Source organism: Centropristis striata, chromosome 17 (genome assembly GCF_030273125.1).
Source record: "Centropristis striata isolate RG_2023a ecotype Rhode Island chromosome 17, C.striata_1.0, whole genome shotgun sequence".
NCBI lineage: Eukaryota > Metazoa > Chordata > Actinopteri > Perciformes > Serranidae > Centropristis > Centropristis striata.
Genome location: NC_081533.1, coordinates 34,275,352 through 34,293,892, shown reverse-complemented (window position 1 = coordinate 34,293,892; position 18,541 = coordinate 34,275,352). Strand labels below are relative to the sequence as shown.

Genomic DNA, 18,541 nt, shown 5'->3' with positions numbered 1-18,541 from the left:
TTTTTGGTTTCTGGTTTCCTTGGTGGTGACTGGACTGCTGGCTTTTTTGTTGTGGTCGTCACCTGCCGAAATATGCCGTGCAAGAGATTTAAATATTACAAGGCAGGTTTATTTGTGTGGCACCTTTCAAACATAGATGTCAAAGTGGTTTATATCAGGCAAAAACAACATTTAGAACACAATGAAGAGGAACGGAAAAGCCTGTTAGCATTTAGCTCAAGCACGGACTGATAAAGCCATTATAGCTGTTGACTCAATCTTGTTCATTCAGATTTGAAAGTGAACGCTGATGCATTAAAGTGCTACTGTATATCACTTCTGTCAGTCAAAAAAGAGAGCTGTCGGTAGAGGCCTCAAAACGGTAAATAAGTTAGCATTTTGGGGGACTGTTTATTGTTCCGACACCCCAGCATAGAAGTATAGAAAACTATCCATCAGTTGGTCCAATAGTCCGAGAATACACATGGAAGTCAACACTGTGGTTAAGACACAAAATCTACTTGGTTGGGGTAAGAGAAAAATTATTCTTTGGACTATTGGGCCGTCAGACCAATGGGACAATGGGATGTTGGAACACTGACTGGCACCGTCTTGAGAAACTTTGGGTGTTGGTGACTTTGCCAAGGAGATCATGTTTTAGCTTACTATTGGCCCAAGGAGACCATGTTTTTAGCTTACTATTGGCCCAAGGAGACCATGTTTTTAGCTTACTATTGGCCCAAGGAGACCATCTTTTTAGCTTACTATTGGCCCAAGGAGACCATGTTTTTAGCTTGGTTGGTGACTTTTGACTTGATCGTGGTTTAATTACCTTTCTGGTGATGGGTTTGGTGGTTGTTGTAGTTGTGGTGGTGGTGGTGGTGGTTGGGGCAGGTGCTGGTGCAGGTGTGGTCTCAAAAAAATCCCGGCAGGCGTCCACAGCAGAACCGTCAATCTCTGGAGGCTCGAAACCAGTCAGAGAGGAGAAGGAGTGAGCTGATGGTGGAGATTAGAGGAATTATAAAGAGCTCTCTGCACTTTAGAATGAGCAGAACATTTGGCCATTTCACTACCGAGTATTGGTCTGTACAAAATTATGTGTTGACAATTGAAATGACAGTTGACAGGAATTAAGTTTGACAGCAACATCTTGAAAACACATGACACTTGCTATTTGAAAAAATGTTAGAAACACTTAAGGTTAAGGTTAGGGTTAGGTCATTTCTATTAAATGGGACACAAAAACTCTACTTCTGGACTAAACTTCCAACAGTAATCTACAGGTAACAATGTCACATTATTTTGTCACTCAGCAAAAAAGACATTTCAGATCAATGCATTTGTGTTTTGCAAAATTGTTAAATGCCAGCCTTTTTTGCTAGAGACTAAGCTACCAAATCAGGGGATGGATCCAAAAATGATTCTACCCTTCGCAATGGATTTCTTCTTTACAATAATAACATCCTGTTTCTATACTTTATTGGTTTCCATTGGACGTTTTTACCAGCTGAGACATATTTTTACCATTTAACCATTTTAAATGAGCCATTAGTTGTAACTTTGGATGGACAACTTTCTGGTTATTTGGCATTCATGCGAATCTTGACATTTTATAGATTGGCAATTAATAAATCTGGACAATAATTCCTATATTGATGATGAAGCTATTATCACCCCAAGCTGTTGATGAATTAATAGTCTTACTGAGGACAGTTGCTGTTTAAAAAGCTTTGTATCTCTAATTAAGGTTGCCTTCCAGCAGCAACAGTGAACCTTTTCTCTGTTCTGAGGTCAACAGGTGCCGTCTGAGCACATGAAGGTGTCTGAGCTGATATCTGAGTCTCTGCTGCATATTTCATGATGACAGCTCCAAGGTGTGTTCTGCTTTAGTCTTTGTCTTTTGCTGGCATCAAGACAACACACTTAAATGTAAGCCTTGTTCCAAAAACAATCACAAAGGTCAACCACAAAGAGATGTTTTTACCCTTGCAGAAATGATAAATCAGCTGTAATTTGATACAATTTAATTAGCTTTAAATGAGTATATTGTACTCACCGTAAGTCACATGGATGCTCTGAACTCTGAGGAAGAGGAGGAGGAAGATGGACAGAGCTGCTGTCAGCCTGCAGGACATGATTAGAGGAAGGAAAACAGAAAGAAAAATCTGAAAAATATCCTCAGGGAGAAATAGTAAAAGGAGTAAGAGCAGGAGGAGGACAGACTGCAGACTGATCAGAAACAAAGGAGATGAAGATTAAAAGGGGAGTGAAGGAGTGAGGAGGAGGAGGAGAGATGAAGGAAAAGATGGATAATGTCTAGACTGGATGAGTTGGTTTGTGGTTCTGTGTTGCAACACAGTAGAAACCAGTTAATCCTTGTTCCTTTTTTAAACTTTATTAATTCAGGGAAGGTTTACGGAGCTAAACTAGCTAACCTCAACAACGCCCTGACTCCTTTATGTTTCTCAGTATTTTGCTTTGCAGGTAGAATGATAGAAAGTAGAATGATAAAGGTTTTTATTTGTTGATTTCTTTTACTTCTCAGCTGAAACAACAGCTGTGCTAGCAAGTGTAGCAAGCTAATAAAGCCAATGTGGATAAGCTCGAAGTTATTTTTTACTGTTTAACCCTCTGAAATCTTCGGCTTTTATGTCTGTTAAAAAATCTGCAAAAAATCGTTTGAAAAAATCAGTTTTTTCCGCGTTACCTCACCTATTTGTCCTGATAATTAATTTTTAACTTTGACTTACTTGATCAAAATGTTGAACCCAAAGGAAACAAACGAAACATAAAATCTAATCTTGAAAATTATGTTTCAAAACACAGAATGTTAAATATTGCAAATATGAATACAGGTTGCAAATATCACATATAACAGGTAAAATGAGGATAATATCTAGTTCAATATTTTATACTAAATATATTTGACAATATCTCCAGTTTTACTTGGCCGAATATCATTAAAAAAAAATCTGGCATGGAGTTTCAAGCCAGAACTTTATTTGGAAGCTGATGATAAGACTCAATGTTGCTTCATTTTTATGTCTTCATGTCATGAAGAAGTGATATGAAGGTGTTTTCATGGACTCTAGAGGGTTAAAGTGAGATTTAAACAGAGAAATATGTACTTGATGGCCATTCATTTTATAATGCTCAAAGACTTAGACTTACACTACTGGTCAAAAGTTTTAGAACACACCAACTTTTCCAGAATTTAATTGAAAATGATGCAGTTTAATGTCTCAGTGTACTCTGAAATTAATGCACATTTGCAACATTTAAAATTCTTCATTGAGCATGATAGTGTTTTGAAAGTAAAAAAAAGATTCAAAATCACATTTTATGTTGGACTAAAGGACTAAAAAAAGACACAAAATGACCAAAAAAAGACACAAAATGACCAAAAAAAGACACAAAATGACAAAAAAAGACACCAAAAGACACAAAATGACTAAAAAAAAGACACAAAATGACTAATAAAACACACAAAATAACCAAAAAAAGACACAAAGTGACTAAAAAAAGTCAAAACATGACTAAAATAAGACACAAAATGAGCAAAAAAAGACACAAAATGACCAAAAAAAGACACAAAATGTCTAAAAAAAGACACAAAATGACAAAAAAAGACACAAAATGACAAAAAAGACACAAAATTACTAAAAAAAGACACAAAATGACAAAAAAAAAGACACAAAATTACTAAAAAAAGACACCAAAAGACACAAAATGACAAAAAAAAAAGACACAAAATTACTAAAAAAAGACACAAAAAGACACAAAATGAGCAAAAAAAGACACAAAATGACAAAAAAAAAGTATATATCTTAATTGGGAGACTTCCAGTAGAACAACTCCTGATCCTCTCCTCCTGTTCTTACTTTTCACAATAAAAGCCTCAGATATATACATGATGTCAGTGTTATTGTTCTGCCTGGCTGCAGATGACGAGCTTCATGAGTTCAGTTGTTTTGTAAAGAAACAGACAGACGTCACGTCTCTCACCTGGAGTTTCGCTGCAGGGTTTTCTCAATCGGTTTTATCGTCTTACTAAACCTCAAAGTAGCTTGAGTCATTTGATTCCAGGAGAGATTAGTGAAGCATTAAACCTCTAAGCTTCTTTTTGATTTATGGGAAACATCACAGTAGGTGTAGGTGTGATGCAAAGACAAACAATAATGTAGAGCAGGGGTGTCAAACTCTGGCCCGCGGGCCAAATTTGGCCTGCATTGTAATTTTATTTGGCCCGCGAAGCAATACTGATAATATTATATTTACACTACTGGTCAAAAGTTTTAGAACACACCAACTTTTCCAGAATTTAATTGAAAATGATGCAGTTTAATGTCTCAGTGTACTCTGAAATTAATGCACATTTGCAACATTTAAAATTCTTTATTGAGCATGATAGTGTTTAGAAAGTAAAAAAAAGGTTCACAATCACATTTTATGTTGGACTAGAGGACTAAAAAAAGACACAAAATGACCAAAAAAAGACACAAAATGACAAAAAAAGACACTAAAAGACACAAAATGACTAAAAAAAGATATAAAATGACTAAAAAAAGATACAAAATGACTAAAAAAAGACACAAAATGACAAAAAAAGACACTAAAAGACACAAAATGACTAAAAAAAGATACAAAATGACCAAAAAAAAGACACAAAATGACAAAAAAAGACACTAAAAGACACAAAATGACTAAAAAAAGATACAAAATGACTAAAAAAAGACACAAAATGACAAAAAAAGACACCAAAAAGACACAAAATGACTTACAAAGACATGAAAAGAATTAAAAAATGGACAAAATAGCCCAAGACTCCATAGAGTTAAGTTGTTAACCCATTTCTTGTTCCCTGAAAAAGGCCTACTTGTATAATTCTGAAATGTACATTATTTTCCAGTTTTGGTTAAGCTTACCTTTTTTTATTTACCTCTGGCAGTTCACCACTTACCTTTGGACCCTTTCAAGCTGTTCATTTGACTTGAACTGCTTGAATTTCAATAAAAAACTGGAAAAATTGGGGTGTTCTAAAACTTTTGACTGGTCGTGTAAAAATAATTTACCACTAATACTACAAATCCCACAATGCCCTGCTGTTGTTTTGGCGCGTCAATCAGGACAGGACCCAGAAACGCTCCTCGGTGACAGTCGTCATAGCAACCTCAAGCTAGAGCTGTCTCCCAGCTACCCCTTCCCAAAAATAGAGAAAAGAAAGGCAGAATTTATTAACCTGTTGAAAAAGTTTATTTTGATATTTAAATCAGAAGGATGCAAATAGAAAAGAGGCATACGATTTTTATTTATTTTTTATTTAATAAATGAATGCCATTGATGTGTTTTTTATTTGAAATTTGAATTTGCATGTCTGCACTATTTAGTTATATATTGTATGTTTATAAGCGTTGCTGGTTCCATATTTAATGTTAAAGCAAAACATGTTTGGTATATATTAAAAGGTTTATTTGTTCAATGTTGGCCCGCGATTTTATTCAAGTTTTACATTTTGGCCCATTGTGTATTTGAGTTTGACACCCCTGGACTAGAGGTTGCCTGTTGACTGATGTTTTACAGTAAAAAGCAGAAATGGAACCATCCATGCAACACTTGAATGACTTGTTTCAGTCTTAGACTAATGTCTGAAACGTCCATTGTTTGGTTTAATTTAGCTTTTCTTTATTGTCTCAGCTGCTACATTAAACAGTTGATAAAAACAGTTACTCATTGACTTCCACTAACACCAGGTGTGTGTTTACTACCTGGAGCTGTTCCCCTCCAGCCGTCACTGACGTTACTCAACTGGAACTAAAGATTTCGTCACACACACACACACACACTGTTTATATTGACCGTCGCCATGGCAGCGAGTGTCTGCTTACACACACACACCTACTGTAGTCAAGCGTAGCGCTCTAATCTTGTGATCATGATCCTCCAATTATCTCGTCCTATCTAAACAAAAGATACTTTGGTTTTTTTGGCTCTAAGGATGGAAACATTTTTTCAGTCCATCACTGAAATATCTCAACAACTGTTGGATGGATTGGCTGGAAATTTGGTGCAGGTAACCATAGCAACCAGAAGATGAATCCTAGAGACTTTGGTGAACCTCTGACTTTTCCTCTAGCGCCACCATGAGGTTCACAACTAGAAAATTTCCTCTGGGGAAATTCTGAAAGGGCCACGGGGGCTACTGCCGGTGTGTGTACACTATGATGAGATTCTTCAGAGATTTCAAACCATGCCCTTTAACCTCAAAATGTGTGTGTGTGTATGTGTGTGTAATTAAAATCACATAAAGTTACCTGTGTGTGTGTGTGTGTGTGTGTGTGTGTGTGTTTGAAGCATGTGTATGCATGTGTGAGGAGTGTGCGCGCTTATGCGCATGTGTGTGTGTGTATCTGTAACTGTAATCACATCAAAGATCAAAGCAATCAACTGAATTAACTGACACCTGTTAATGAAAGAGTGACAGCAGCCAGAGGTGGACAGACTGGAATTTCTGGCCTCGAACAGAAAGCATTTTTGGCAAAACCATAATACCTATCATTGATCCGACTTCACTTTGAGCGTCCTGAGTTCTTCCTGAACGTCTACATATGATTTTTTTTTTAAGAAAAATGAAAAAATAGCTTTGTTAGAGCGATCTAAAAAAACTGTTCCATCTCCCTTCTTTCAGAAATCTTCCTGTGTTTTTAATATGGGAGCCAATGAGGCTGTTGGTGGTGTTGGTGGATCATCTGTGCGTCCTACGCCCAAACTATAACTCTGACAGCTTTACCAGAGGATTGTGAGGGAGAAGACTAATTTTCCTACGTTTCTATGTATAAATTATTTCTGTAGAGTGGAATTTGCGGCCTGGAGCGCAGTTTTAAAATTTATTTTTTGACAGTTTTTTCTCTCCCTCTACACTCTGAGCGATGATGTCACACACTGTGACACGAACATTCCGTGCAATACACACCCATTATAATCTCAGAATTTCTACAAAAATGATCATGGTCATTGAACAGGGATTGATAAAAAACTATATGACCTATCGAAACGTGGATTAATACACCGATACACAAGACTTGTGTCTACTGTTTAAAGTTTAAATGGAGTCTCTAGGTGAAATTATGCCGGAGAAGTAGACGTTTAAAAATCTCCAATGATTGTTCTTTTTTCGCTCATTTTTTGTCAGCCGTCCCATTCACTTCAATGCAATATTTTGGGCAGTTTTTCTCGACTTACGTCGCGAAAAATTCGTATTCTGTAGAGAAAAGTAATAGCACACCGATCCCGATCAAACCGCACGTTTTGATATATAATTTGTCCTGCAACTCTTCCAGTTGCAGGACTAGTAGCGGGACGAAATTGCGTCCGGAAGAGGAAGAAGAAGAAATCCACAGTATAACAGTAGTGCAGCACTGGTCCCTACAGATATTGCTGTAGGGACCAGTGCTCGGTGCGATTGCCCCGAGGCCCTAATTATAGCTTTCAGTGACTTTTCTCTAGTAATTATTGGGGGGATTACCATAACAAAATCACCCCACAGGATGGATTGTGATCACTAAAGTGATCCTGATCTATCCCTTTAATCTTTAAAGGGATAGATCAGGATTTTGGACATTAAGTTCTATGAAATACTTTCCAGTAGTGTAGTGGATCTAAAGCTAGTAGCTCACTTTCAGAGTTCAGAATGGTTCCCATCGTAGAATACAAAGTCCCGGCAAGCTGGCTGGGTTACGAACTATCATGTTTTACTCCACAAAACTACATGTTCACAGAAAGATCACCCATTCCACCTTAAAACATCAAAGAAACCAACTTTGGCGCCATTTTGTTTCTTAAAAAACCCTTTAAATACAATAACATTGCGTAGTAATACGACTACTTCTCTTTGTATTGTAGTTTTTATTCTACAGTCGGAACAGACCAGAACTCTGACACCGAAGTAGAAGTATAACGTAACATAAAATGGAAATACTCAAGTGAAGTACTTCAAAATTGACAATAAAAGCGAGTAAATGTACTTAGTTACATTCCACCGCTGCATAAATGAGATTTGTCAACTGTCGACATTGGAGATGTGACAAAAAGAAGAATAATTATAAAAATGAAAAGAAATGAGAATAAAAATGCATATTCAGTGTTTTATTTTTTACAAATTTATAAATATAAACTTCTCGCATTTGTGTGAAAAAAAAAATTACTTCTTTGGTTTTGAACTTCAAAGTGCAAAAAGTCCTAACACAGTTTATTAATACTCTGAAGAGCTCTGGTGTTAGTAAGGAGTGAATAAATAATTAATATTTACCATGAACAGCTCCACAAACAACAAACATTTAAATTTTTTTACAAACAATCAGATTTTGAGATGTGGACGATTATAGTTTCATGTTTTATCTCGTGAATCGACTGCAAATGAAACAAAATTACAAATCAAATCTGCAAAAAAACCCAAAGTGTACAAATAGTCTAGATGGATTTCAGAATAAAGGCCTCCTATAAGAAGTGAGGAGCCTTTATGGGTACAAGTCAGGAACCGGCCTACCTTACATATCTCAAGGGTGCTGAGTCCAAAAAAATTGTTCCCAAGCAAAATTTTGAGTTTTTGACCTTCTAATTTGCATCAAATGGCACCAAATGCCCATCTTGCTCAGTCATTGGACCATTTCCCTTAGTTTTTTTTTAAGTTGGCAATCAAAGATGAGGAAATTAAGTTTCTGGATCTATAGTCTAGAATCAGAGCAAGGATATAGTGGAGGCTCTGTGTCTTTTTTACCGGTCAAAAGTTTTAGAACACCCCAATTTTTCCAGTTTTTTATTGAAATTCAAGCAGTTCAAGTCAAATGAACAGCTTGAAAGGGTCCAAAGGTAAGTGGTGAACTGCCAGAGGTAAATAAAAAAAGGTAAGCTGAACCAAAACTGGAAAATAATGTACATTTCAGAATTATACAAGTAGGCCTTTTTCAGGGAACAAGAAATGGGTTAACAACTTAACTCTATGGAGTCTTGGGCTATTTTGTCCATTTTTGAATTCTTTTCATGTCTTTGTAAGTCATTTTGTGTCTTTTTTTGGTCATTTTGTGTCTTTTTTTAGTCATTTTGTGTCTTTTTTTGGTCATTTTGTGTCTTTTTTTAGTCCTTTAGTCCAACATAAAATGTGATTTTGAATCTTTTTTTTTACTTTCAAAACACTATCATGCTCAATAAAGAATTTTAAATGTTGCAAATGTGCATTCATTTCAGAGTACACTGAGACATTAAACTGCATCATTTTCAATTAAATTCTGGAAAAGTTGGTGTGTTCTAAAACTTTTGACCAGTAGTGTATGTATACATATATATATATATATATATATATATATATATGCAAAATACCAACTGGAACATTTAAAAGGGATATTGATTGAATATTTATGTTGGCCTTAAAAAATAACACAAGTAATGCTTAATTTAACCTTAAAAGTTGGTATTTTGCATATATATATATATATATATATATATATATACATAAAAAAGACACTGAGCCTCCACTATATCCTTGCTCTGACTCTAGACTATAGATCTAGAAACTTAATTTCCTCATCTTTGATTGCCTACTTACAAAAAAACTAAGGGGAAATGGTCCAACGACCAACGGCCGCCATTTTGATATGCAAATTAGAAGGTCAAAAACTAAAAATTTCGCTTGGGAACCATTTTTTTTGGATTCAGCACCCTTGAATCAGTAAAGTAGGCCAGTTCCTGACTTGTACCCATAAATGCTCCTCACTTTCACTTGTTGGACCGTCCCGTCTAGACTATAACAGAGCCGAGCTGCTCGTCCCTCTGAGACGTTGTTCCAGTGATGATGGAGGTTCAGGTGAACTTCCTGATGAAGCGCAGTTTGAGGTAAGCGATGGTGAGGAAGGCGATGGTCATGACGCTCAGAGCCAGGTGGTTCTGCCAGAGTCCCCAGGTGGAGTAGTCCACGCCCTGCTCGTCCAGGAAGTCCTCCCCCGTACAGCTGGAGGCACAAAAAAAAAACTACAGGTCAATACAGTAACTTTATAAACTGATAGATATCTCCATGAAACTTCCCCTGTTTGTTATTTACATTAAAACAATATTGTTTTGCATTACAAGTTTTCTGAAATGTTACGTTTGGATATTCAAATGAGGCAGGAACTCATTAATTATGTGCTAATTTGCATATATTTCCAGGGCATAAATCTGATCATTGGCTAAAGCTAATGTATTTTTTATATATATATATTAGATTCAGAGTTTTTAACAGAAGGAAATTGCCATATCTACTTTTATTTTAAATTTAAAATATATGTACAATATAACTAAATAAGATAAAATAACTAAATAAATAAATACAGATTGAGAAAAAATGTAAAGTATGTACAATATAACTAATTGAAATACATTCTTAATAGAAATGATCATTTCAAAACAAAATATTGAATCTAATTCATAGAGAACAGTTTTCTAACGAAGGTTTAGATGTTTGCAGTACAACAAGCTGCAAAACAATGCAAACTTTGTGAATTTAGGAGAAATCTACAAAATCTAGTAAATTATAAACAGAAATGTATTCTGCAAGAAGACATGTGATGGGAGAAAAATAGCCCAAAACCTCAAAACTGACCAGTGCATGAAAAAACTAAGTTTTTGTTCAAAATGGGCGCAAGGTGAGAAAAAAGTCAATGCAAAGAAATATCCATGTGAAGTGATAAACTCAGAGTTGATGTGTGGACTCACCCTGGTGGTCTGGTGGTGTTGTTGACCTCAGGACAGATGTCCAGACCAGTGAACTCGTTGGCCAGCAGAGCCTGCAGACACACAGATCCTCGTTAACGACATCATACTTTAAATAGATTTTTTTTGATTTACAGAAATCCAGAAAGTTCCAGAATGGTTTGTCTAATCGTACTTTCTTTGTATATTTGATAAGATAAGATAAGATAAGAAATACTTTATTCATCCCAGCAGAGAAATGTAGGTGTTCCAGCAGCCAACATACACACAACACATCACAACACAACACAACACAATATACACACAACACAACACAACACATCACAACACAACACAACACAACACAACACATCACAACACAACATACACACATCACATCACAACACAACACAACACAACACAACACAACACATCACATCACATCACAACACATCACAACACAACACAACACAACACAACACAACACATCACAACACAACACAACACAACACAACACATCACATCACATCACAACACAACACAACACAACACAACACAACACAACACAACACATCACATCACATCACATCACATCACATCACAACACAACATACACAAAATTATGGAGAAATACCATGATGTGTGAATGAATGACACAATTACCCTAAAAATAACAGGAATACTCAGTCTAAATTACAGTTTTTGCTGATATTTACATTTAAATTTAGAATAGAAAATCCACTCACTGTCATTTTTACGGTGAAGTTCTGGCAACCACAGCTGCCGGTATTTTACCGTAAATTTAACAGATTATTTTTTACAGTGTATATTTGTATATTTGTGTGTGTGTGTGTGTGTGTGTGTGTGTGTACGTACCCCGAGGCCGTATCGCGGTATACTCAGATACTTCAACCAGGAGAGCCAGCTGACGATGGAGGGAAGATTCACCAGCAAACCTGCAAAGATCTGCAGAAAAAAACTGGTAAGAAATGAAAAGTATTTCTTTCTTTAAAACAACAACAATGTGAATGAAGTCTGGGTGTTTTCATGTTTTTTTATATGTGCGTTAGGAGAACTTCCAGCAAAATTTTCTTCTATAGTTATTTATAGTATATATAGTGTTAAAAAATAATAATTATTATTCTGTTCTTATTGAAGTTAATGTGCCAATTAATACTTCCTTTTTAATTCACTATATTCTTGATTTGTAAGGTAAGTGTACACTTCACAGTTCTCAAAATCATTTTTTTTATTTTTCACCACTGATGATTTTGGCATGAAATTATTAAGGCTAAGTTTGTAAAATAAAATAAAAATCAGTGCTTTTAGGCCTTGAAAGCTTTCACTCTCATAAGACGATTTTCAATTAAAAATGAATAAAAAAGATGGGTTACATGGTACACGGTTGCCCATTTAATTGGAATGATTTTGTTTTCAGACACAATCCTCTGTTATTGTGGGTTCACTGTCATTGTGATATAGATTAATACAGTTTTGAGAAGATATACACTTTAATTGTCAAGAATAAATCACATCGTCACAATCATTTCATGGAAAGAAGTAAAACATATTTTATTCCAACTTCATGTGGATTAACTGTATATATATATATATATAACCTCCATATTTTTGGGTAATGTACTACACTATGGCAATATTCAAAAATTTAATTATTTATTTAACATATTTCACAAGTCAATTTGGATCCAACAACAAAAAAAGAGCCACTAGATTGGTAGGAGGATAATACAACTACACGTTAACGAAATGAAACTGAATGCACCATGAAGTCCCTGTCTGAGTGTTTGTGTGTGTGTGTGTGTGTGTGTGTGTGTGTGTAGGTCACCATCATGAAGACGCAGGCGATGGTCATGAAGATGTTGGCGATGGCGACCACTGTCTGGTCGGCGGAGATGGCGAGCGCCATGGCGGTGCCGGTGTAGGCGACCAGCGCCACGGTGAACATGAAGACGAAGAATGCTCCCACTGTCGGCTTAAAGCCTGGAAACAAAACAAAGCACCAGGAAACATCAGGAGAGGCAACATTAAATAGTAAGCAATGGAAAAACACATACAAGTAGAATGGAAAAATAAATTATAATAAAAATCTAAAAGAACAACAAAAAAACCCTATAAAAACATGTACAATATAACTAAATTAAAAAAATACATAAATATAGAATGGAAGAAAAACACAGAAAAATCAAAATAATAAATTAACTATTAAATATTTACAGCATAACTAAATAAAATAAATACATAAATATAGAATGGAAGAAACACACTCTTTTAACCTTTTTTTTCCAGTAAAATCGTGGTGTTACAGTGTGTGTGTGTGTGTGTTGATACCCACCGACCATGAAGTACGCCACGCAGCTGAACACGATGGCGGGGATCGTCCTCAGCGTGATGATGTCAGACAGGATCTTAGACAGGAAGTACACGGACACGCGGTAGTAACCGCTGATGTACTCGTGACTGAAAACACACAAAAGGTTCATTAATGCAGCTATTCTCAACCTTGGGGTTGGGACCCCAATTGGGGTCGCGAGATGATTTCTGGGGGTCGCCAAATCATTTTGGAAGTCAGCTCTGTCTCCACTGTGTTAAAGTGTTCATGTGTTCATGTGTTTTGGTCATTTTGTGTTTGTTTTTTTGTCATTTTGTGTCTTTTTTGGTCATTTTGTGTCTTTTTTTGGACATTGTGTCTTTTTTTGTCATTTTATATCTGTTTTGGTCTTTTTGTACCTTTTTTTGGTCATTTTGTGTCTTTTTTTGGTCATTTTGTGTCTTTTCTGGTCATTTTGTGTCTTTTTTTGATCATTTTGTGTCTTTTTTTGGTCATTTTGTGTCTATTTTTGTTCATTTTGTGTTTTTTCTGGTCATTTTGTGTCTTTTTTGGTCATTTTGTGTCTTTTTTTGGTCATTTTATGTCTTTTTGGGTCATTTTGTGCCCTTTTTTGGTCATTTTATGTCTTTTTTGGGTCCTTTTGTGTCTTTTTGGTCATTTTGTGGTTTTTTCTGGTCATTTTGTGTCTTTTTTTGGTCATTTTGTGTTTTTTCTGGTCATTTTGTGCCTTTTCTGATCATTTTGTGTCTTTTCTGATCATTTTGTGTCTTTTTTGGTCATTATGTGTCTTTTTTGATCATTTTGTGTCTTTTCTGGTCATTTTGTGTCTTTTTTTGATCATTTTGTGGTCAATGTGTGTCTTTTTTGATCATTTTGTGTCTTTTCTGGTCATTTTGTGTCTTTTTTTGTTCATTTTGTTTCTTTTTTGGGTCATTTTGTGCTTCATTATTTGTCCAAAATTTGTTGTATCAACTGAGTTTGTATGATCTGAACTGTTAGATTGTGTTCAGTGAGCGGGGGTCACGGACAATATGCATGTTAGATTGGGGGTCGCGACTCAAAAAGGTTGAGAACTACTGCATTAATGAATCTCATCTAGAAGAATCATCATTTGGATTTCACCCTTAGCATATTGACCATTTTTTAGAAAAAGACATAAAACTACTCAAGCAAGCGTAAAAATGTTTATGTGCATTTTTTATTGAATTCTGATGTTTCTGCACTTTACTTCTATCTGGAGGGTGAAAGACTATTTCCGTAAAACTTTTTGCATTTTTTTTGTGCTTTGCTTTGTAAATTAGTGTTATTAGATGGTGAGGAGGAGACTTTAAAACAGCTTGAAACTGAATGCACCATGAAGTCCCTGTTTAAGTGTTTGTGCTGCTGTTTGTTGGTGTGTGTGCTTTTTTTTTAAAAATCCCAAAAGAGCTTCCAAATATGTTGTGTCCCCAAGTAGACTAGGGATTAACTGTTGATGTTGGGATGGGTGGAAATGATAAAACGTAAAAGTAAAAGTAAATAAATAATCATTCGTAATACAATAGGGACCTCGCAGGTCGTTGCCTGCTCGGGCCCTAATTATAAAAATAAAAGTAAATCAAGTAAAAAATAATGACTTATTACACCATGAAAGGACTCACAGCAGACACTAAAGGCACTCAAATCTGCTTTCTATCTGAAGAAAACCAACAGTAAGTGACAATTACAACATTTAACCAACTTTAAGTGAGCAGGAACAAAACACACAAAAGTTTAGTGGTTTCATTGAGTTTCATTAGCTTGTTTTTAGGGTAACAGGGATTAATGTGTTGATAGTTTAAAAGTCTGAGTGTGAAGCTCACATGAAGAGTTTCCTCTCTGAGATGAAGAGTTCAGCAGACGACAGCGAGCTGAAACACTGATTCACCGTGATGAAGAAGAGAGCGCCGAACCTGGAGACACAAACACACAAATACAGTTTAACACAGTAAAACCATTTCATTTTTTAAAACTTTTTTTTTTATTGTAAAAGTAGGAATTTACGGAAGCACCTTATCTCATAATTACGAGATCTTATCTCATAATTACGAGATCTTTTCTCATAACTACGAGATCAGGATCTCGTAGTTATGAGAAAAGGTGTCTATTTTTTTTTTTATCCAGTGAATGCAATGTGCTTCCGTAGGAATTACATCTTTAAAAAAAGAAAACTAAATGACTTGTTGATGGAAGCAGCAGCACCAGATACTGAATTTGACATTTTTAATGAAATAAAATACCTGTTCTGCATCCCACTCGGATCCTCTTTGACGTCAAAGAAAATGGCTCCTACGACGAGCGCCAGGAACACGGTCACCGCTAACTAAACCACAACAACACAAAAACACATTATCATTAGTCGCGGTTGAAAATTACTTAAAGATTTTTGACATTTCAGGAAGCTGAAAATGAATTCCAAAACAAACAACAAAAAACGACTTAAGAAGACTTTTTTTAAGAAATAGATAAATAAATGAATAAATATAAAAAAAATAAAAACAGATATGAAAATAAGAGCGAAACAATACATGGAAATTATATTATTTTTAAAAATGTATTTTATTTTTTATTTAGGTATTTCTGTATTCATTTATTTCTACACTTGTCATGTATTTAGTTTGTTATTCCCACATATATTTTTACATTTCAACATGTATTATATATATTATATATATATATATATATTGTGTCATTTTTTGTCATTTTGTCTCTTTTTTGTATGATCTGAACTGTGTGTGTGTGAGATTGTGTTCAGTGAGTGGGGGTCACGGACAACATGCATGTTAAATTGGGGGTCGCGACTCAAAAAGGTTGAGAACTACTGGACTAAGGTTATGTTAAAAAACATCCTGGTGTTATAGAAGACAGTTTAATCAGTAAATAAACTGGTTTGGGTCCCCACAAAGTTTCCTTTCCCCTTTATACTGATATGAAAGCCAGTAGATCTTTATCAGGTTCCCTCTGGGGGCCGGTACCTGAGCGACGGAGGTCTGGGGGTTGAGCATCAGGTTGCGGAACGTTCTCTTGAGAACCCATCTGAACTGGGTCAGGAAGCCTGTGTTGTAGGTGATGGTTCTGGAGGTTCTGGTGACGGTGGTCGACTCTTTGCCCTGAATGATCCTTTCTGAGGGACACACAACGTGGTAATTAATAAAATATTAATTGTTGAAGCATCAATAAAATAAGAATAAATAGTAAACAAGCAATATAAACCAGAAGAAATATAAAAGTATTAACAATTTAAACAAGATGAAATATAAAAATTAGAAACAATATATAAAATACAGACAGACTCAAAAGTTAAAATTGCACAGATCTCCTGCATAGCACAGCTCCAGACAAACCAAAGTCCCTTCAGAAAAGAGTCATTTTAAGAGTTGTTTGCTTATCATCTTGCAGACAGACATGACAAAGTGTGAATTCAGACTTTTTATACATCAGCATCATGTTTTTGTCATTTCTGCATACAGTTTTGTCAGTTAATTGCAATTCATTTACAGCAAAATCTGTTTATTTTGGGTTTGTAGTACTGAACTAGAAAATTTCTTCTGGGGAAATTTTGAAAGGGCCACGGGGGCTACTGCCGGTGTGTGTACACTATGATGAGATTCTTCAGAGATTTATAACTATGCCCTTTAACCTCAAAATGTGTGTGTGTGTGTGTGTGTGTGTGTGTATCTGTAACTGTAATCACATCAAAGATCAAAGCAATCAACAGAATTAACTGAGACCTGTTAATGAAAGAGTGACAGCAGCCAGAGGTGGACAGACTGGAATTTCTGGCCTTGAACAGAAAGCATTTTTGGCAAAACCATAATACCTATCATTGATCCGACTTCACTTTGAGCGTCCTGAGTTCTTCCTGAACGTCTACATATGATTTTTTTTTACAGAAAAATGAAAAAATAGCTTTGTTAGAGCGATCTAAAAAAACTGTTACATCTCCCTTTTTCTGAAATCTTCCTGCGTTTTTAATATGGGAGCCAATGAGGCTGTTGGTGGTGTTGGTGGATCATCTGTGCGTCTTACGCCCAAACTATAACTCTGACAGCTTCACCAGAGGATTGTGAGGGAGAAGACTAATTTTCCTACGTTTCTATGTATAAATTATTTCTGTAGAGTGGAATTTGCGGCCTGGAGCGCAGTTTTCAAATTTATTTTTTGACAGTTTCTTCTCTCCCTCTACACTCTGTGATGATGTCACACACTGTGACACGAACATTCCGTGCAATACACACCCATTATAATCTCAGAATATCTCCAAAAATGATCATAGTCATTGAACAGGGATTGATAAAAAACTATATGACCTATCGAAACGTGGATTAATACACCGATACACAAGACTTGTGTCTACTGTTTAAAGTTTAAATGGAGTCTCTAGGTGAAATTATGCCGGAGAAGTAGACGTTAGTGTGTACAGGCAGTCATCCAGACGCAGTTTGTTTAAACAGCTACTCTTTGTACAGCTACTAAAATTTGCTGTATGTACCAATTCCCTGTTCGCATAAAGAGATCGACCCTGTGGTGGTTTCTGTACATACCGAGCTCTGCTTTGGTCTGTTTGTAGTAGTGGCAGTTTCTGTATTCCTCTACGAGTTTGTCTTCGATTCCCCGTCTGGACAACGACACCGTGTCTGAATCTGGATCTGAAAGGGAAGAAAAATTAGTTCAGAATCCTCAGAACAAATAAAAAAAAATTTAATAACATATTTTTAAAGCTTTAACACACTGTCGTCTTTGTCCATGTTACTGAGGGTGACGGCCGTCGAGTCTCCGTTGATGATGTCCAGGAAGAAGTCGGCAGGGTTGTTGTGCGGCTCACAGGTGTATCCTGGTAAATAAAGTTCCAGAAAACAAATTCAACGAAGTGCATCACGTTTACATCATGTTGTGTAATAGTAGATTAATGTAATGTTCATACCAATGTCTGAGAAATACTCCAGAGCACTCGGAGCCGGGCCGTGGTAAACCTGAAGATTAAAGTAGAAACAAGAGTTTACCAGTTGAAGTCAGTATGCAGTAAATAGGGCTTTTTTTTTCAAAAATCAAGTACGAAAGAATATGAAATTAAACACAATTAATTCAAATTAAATCTTGGTTCTTGCCCGTTAACTGGCTCCGGTTCAGGTGAAATGCATTCTTGTTTTTGTAAAGAATGTCTAAAATATGGACCTAATGGCTAATTCGATTGAGTGACACGAAGGGGCGGGCTCTTCTGCCGGCTCTTAAGAAGAGAACCAGCCCTCATTGTGTGAAGACCGAATTCGGTAAAGACCTGCGAGTCTTCCTGTGCGAGTCCACCAAGCAAGGACATCGACTGTAAATCACTTTCTACTCCTTTTACTACTCATTCAGGCAACATGTGCTATGACAGCATCCCTGTCATTCATGGCTACCGGAAACACAGAACCTGTCGCAGACGACGCAACCCTGAGACTCTTTCCACACTCAGGAACGCCTCATCCACTCACT

At 36.0% G+C, this 18,541-nt stretch overlaps 1 protein-coding gene across 3 annotated transcripts in view; it reads right to left on the bottom strand.

The window, feature by feature from the left end:
• Positions 1-9,686: 9,686 nt before the first annotated feature.
• The window catches only part of LOC131990040 (broad substrate specificity ATP-binding cassette transporter ABCG2-like), a 28,352-nt gene continuing 19,497 nt past the window's right edge, over positions 9,687-18,541 (bottom strand). For 2 of the 3 annotated variants that reach the window (XM_059355426.1, XM_059355424.1), the window contains exons 9-19: positions 17,991-18,039; positions 17,799-17,900; positions 17,611-17,715; positions 16,042-16,190; positions 15,307-15,389; positions 14,890-14,979; positions 13,052-13,176; positions 12,545-12,699; positions 11,575-11,664; positions 10,723-10,793; positions 9,687-9,979 (exon numbers count right to left, since the gene is read on the bottom strand). In XM_059355426.1, coding sequence (XP_059211409.1) covers positions 9,832-9,979; positions 10,723-10,793; positions 11,575-11,664; positions 12,545-12,699; positions 13,052-13,176; positions 14,890-14,979; positions 15,307-15,389; positions 16,042-16,190; positions 17,611-17,715; positions 17,799-17,900; positions 17,991-18,039 — 1,167 coding nt within the window. In that variant the 3' untranslated portion in view covers positions 9,687-9,831. The remainder of the gene's footprint in view (positions 9,980-10,722; positions 10,794-11,574; positions 11,665-12,544; positions 12,700-13,051; positions 13,177-14,889; positions 14,980-15,306; positions 15,390-16,041; positions 16,191-17,610; positions 17,716-17,798; positions 17,901-17,990; positions 18,040-18,541) is intronic. The other variant, XM_059355425.1, reaches the window with a different exon arrangement.